The sequence below is a fragment of the Entamoeba nuttalli genome, assembly GCF_000257125.1.
Source record: "Entamoeba nuttalli P19 unplaced genomic scaffold asmbl_5650, whole genome shotgun sequence".
Lineage (NCBI taxonomy): Eukaryota > Evosea > Mastigamoebida > Endamoebidae > Entamoeba > Entamoeba nuttalli.
This window is the reverse complement of record NW_008577595.1, coordinates 1244-4044: the sequence shown is the minus strand read 5'-3', so window position 1 is coordinate 4044 and position 2801 is coordinate 1244. Positions and strand designations below refer to the sequence as shown.

The window sequence follows — 2801 nt, the reverse complement described above, 5'->3', positions numbered from 1 at the left end:
AAGAAACAATTATTGCCAGAAAAGAAATAAATAATGATTTCTTTATATAAAATAAAAGAGAATAAATTTTATTTTTTAAATTTAATAAAAGAAAACCAAAAAATTCAAAATACAAAATTAAAACCACTTGTATATTTTAAAGAAGATTACACCAACAATCATCCATACTAAGCATAATGAAAGAATTACAAAAAACCATACTAAACTTGGATTATCTTGTCCAGGTACAGTCACATTCATTCCAAATAAAGCTGCTATAAAAGACATTGGTAAAAATAATGTTGCTATTGCACCAAATTTCTTCATTAATAAGTTTTCTTCTTCGCTATAACGATTTACACTTAATGAAATTTTTGCTAAATAAGTTTCTTGATGATTTTCTATTGAGTGAGTTAATGAAGATAACTTTTCTAATAATCTTACAGTATCATCAAGAATATCTCTTAAATAAATTTTTAAATTCTTTGATACCATATTCGATTTAGATTTTAAAATAAATCTAAGGAATGACTTCTTTGGAGAAACTAAAAATTGTAATAAACTTGCTCTTTTTTTTAAATCACCAATTCTACCAAGAAATTCATCTTGATCATCTCTTAATAATACTAATGATAATTGTTCAATATTATAAACATCTGAATAGAGTCTTTCATTTAACAAGTTAAAATTTGAAATAATTAATTCTAATATAGCATACAACACCCAATGAGCACTTGGAAATGTTCCTTTATATTTATCTTTGATTTTTATACGAACATCATTAACGGCTGCAATTGGTTCTGAATGAACAGTTATGATAACATTCTTTTTAATAACTATATTAAGAAGATAGGTATTCAATATATTAGTATTTTCCATATACCTCATTTCTACAACTGATATTTCAAAATAATTCTCAAAAAATGCTGCTTTCTCTCGAGTGTCTGGTGTAAACCAATCATCTATAGTTAAAGGGTGTAGTCCAAATACTTCTTCTAATGCATTTGCACATTCATCTGTTGGTGGAGATACATCAAGCCATAAAGGGATCTTTTCTAGACGTTGTCCTGATGAAAGAATTCGTTCTTTCATATCAACTAACTCTTTTGTTGTAATAACTTTTCCTGATAAAAACTGTTGTCCAAATGCTATCATTGTTGAATTATACATTTGTCCATGAACATCATGGTCCAAAGGAATTTCTTGGACATCTTCTTGTTCTTTTGGTTCATTTCCCCAATCGCTTTGTAAAATTCCATCATCTACATCTTCTTCTTGTTCAGTTTCAACAAAGTCAATATCCTTTTCATTTTCTGTTTCTTGTTCACTAGCAGAGAATAACGAAGGAGACTGTGGCTGGGGTGAAGTAATTTTATTAAGAACACGCCTTCTTGGAGGATTTTGGGACATTTCACTGAGCAAATCTTTTTCTTTTTAATAGTTTTTCTGTAAAATTTTTTTCCTACCCAAAGTTATAAAAAAAACATTAAATTATCCTTCTTTACTTCTGTACAAAACTGTCTTTTTTAATTTAGCTTTATTTTAGTGACTGTTAATTACCATACCTCACTAAACTATTAACATTTTAATAATAATACGACCAAACAAGTTATATTCACAAATTTGTTGATATGGATATTGTTATTATAAATAATATAACACTTCCTTTCAGATGCTTCTTTTATTAATACACCCATACACCATCACATGACAAAATCAATAATTATGGAGATTTCTCATATAGACGTATGACTAACTATTCTCTGGAGAGCTTGTAATGATTGAGTTTTTAAATAATAGTTGAGTTTGATTCTTAAAAATTAAATCACAATACTTTTAGTTAAATTAAGATTTCAATTCAACCTTTCATTCAAAATAAAACCTCCAACTTGAATTATCTTTGTTCATTCATTTGGTAACATTGGTTTTTTGATAGGCATGGAGGTGAATAAATTGCAGAATATTTTAGACTCATTATTTAGATGCTGTATTGTAGTCAATCATTTAAAGAAAAAGTTATCAATGTGTATTTTTTTCCATTAAGTAGTAGTCATTAAAGAAAAACGTTGATTTTGTGGTGCGTATTGTATGTGAACCTTCCATTGTTTTTTCTCCACCTTTGCACTGAACTAAACCCATAACAAATATTTGAGCTGAATAACTATCATAAATGATATTGGGTAATAAAGACAACCAAGAATCCCATCATTGATTGAACCACTTTAGCCTGTAGAATTGATTTATAAAAATCATAACAGTTCAAAGATTTTAGTTAAAACATATCATAAAATACATAAAATAACATTTTCATATCATTTTAAGATTTTCTTTATAAATAACATTAATATAAAGATGTGTTATTCTTATTTCATTAAAAAAAAATAGTAAAATATATAATAAAAAGAATTATAAATATAAACTAACGAACCCTAAATATGGTTAAAAGAGAGAATTGAACTTAGAAAGAAGTCGAAGAGATGGTTTCCTTAAAGCTTCAAAAAAGACTTGCTGCTTCAGTTCTTAAATGTGGTAATAGAAAAGTCTGGTTAGACCCAAATGAAACACCAGAAATCTCACTTGCTAATAGCAGAAAAGCTATTAGAAAGTTGATTAAAGACAGATTAATTATTAAGAAACCAGCTGCTATGCACTCAAGAGCTAGAGTTGTTGAAAGAAAACAAGCTAAGATTCTTGGAAGACATACTGGACACGGTAAAAGAAAGGGAACAAAGAATGCCAGAACACCACAAAAAACATTATGGATTATTAGAATGAGAGTTCTTAGAAGACTTCTTCTTAAATACAGAACAACTGGTAAAATC

The 2801-nt window shown here is 27.6% G+C and overlaps 2 protein-coding genes across 2 annotated transcripts in view; one reads left to right on the top strand and one right to left on the bottom strand.

The window, feature by feature from the left end:
• Positions 1-117: 117 nt before the first annotated feature.
• On the bottom strand, positions 118-1389 carry ENU1_135250 (magnesium and cobalt transport protein CorA, putative; the record flags this gene model as incomplete). Its single annotated transcript, XM_008860169.1, has 1 exon — positions 118-1389. One exon carries the CDS (start codon positions 1387-1389, stop codon positions 118-120), a length of 1272 nt encoding a protein of 423 aa, XP_008858391.1.
• Positions 1390-2456: 1067 nt separating this feature from the next.
• Positions 2457-2801, top strand: part of ENU1_135240 (ribosomal protein L19e protein) — a gene marked incomplete at its 5' end in the record, with an annotated part of 617 nt that continues 272 nt past the window's right edge. Inside the window, one exon of the mRNA XM_008860168.1 lies at positions 2457-2801. This exon is cut by the window's right edge and continues 272 nt beyond it. Within this exon, the coding sequence (XP_008858390.1) occupies positions 2457-2801 (345 nt within the window).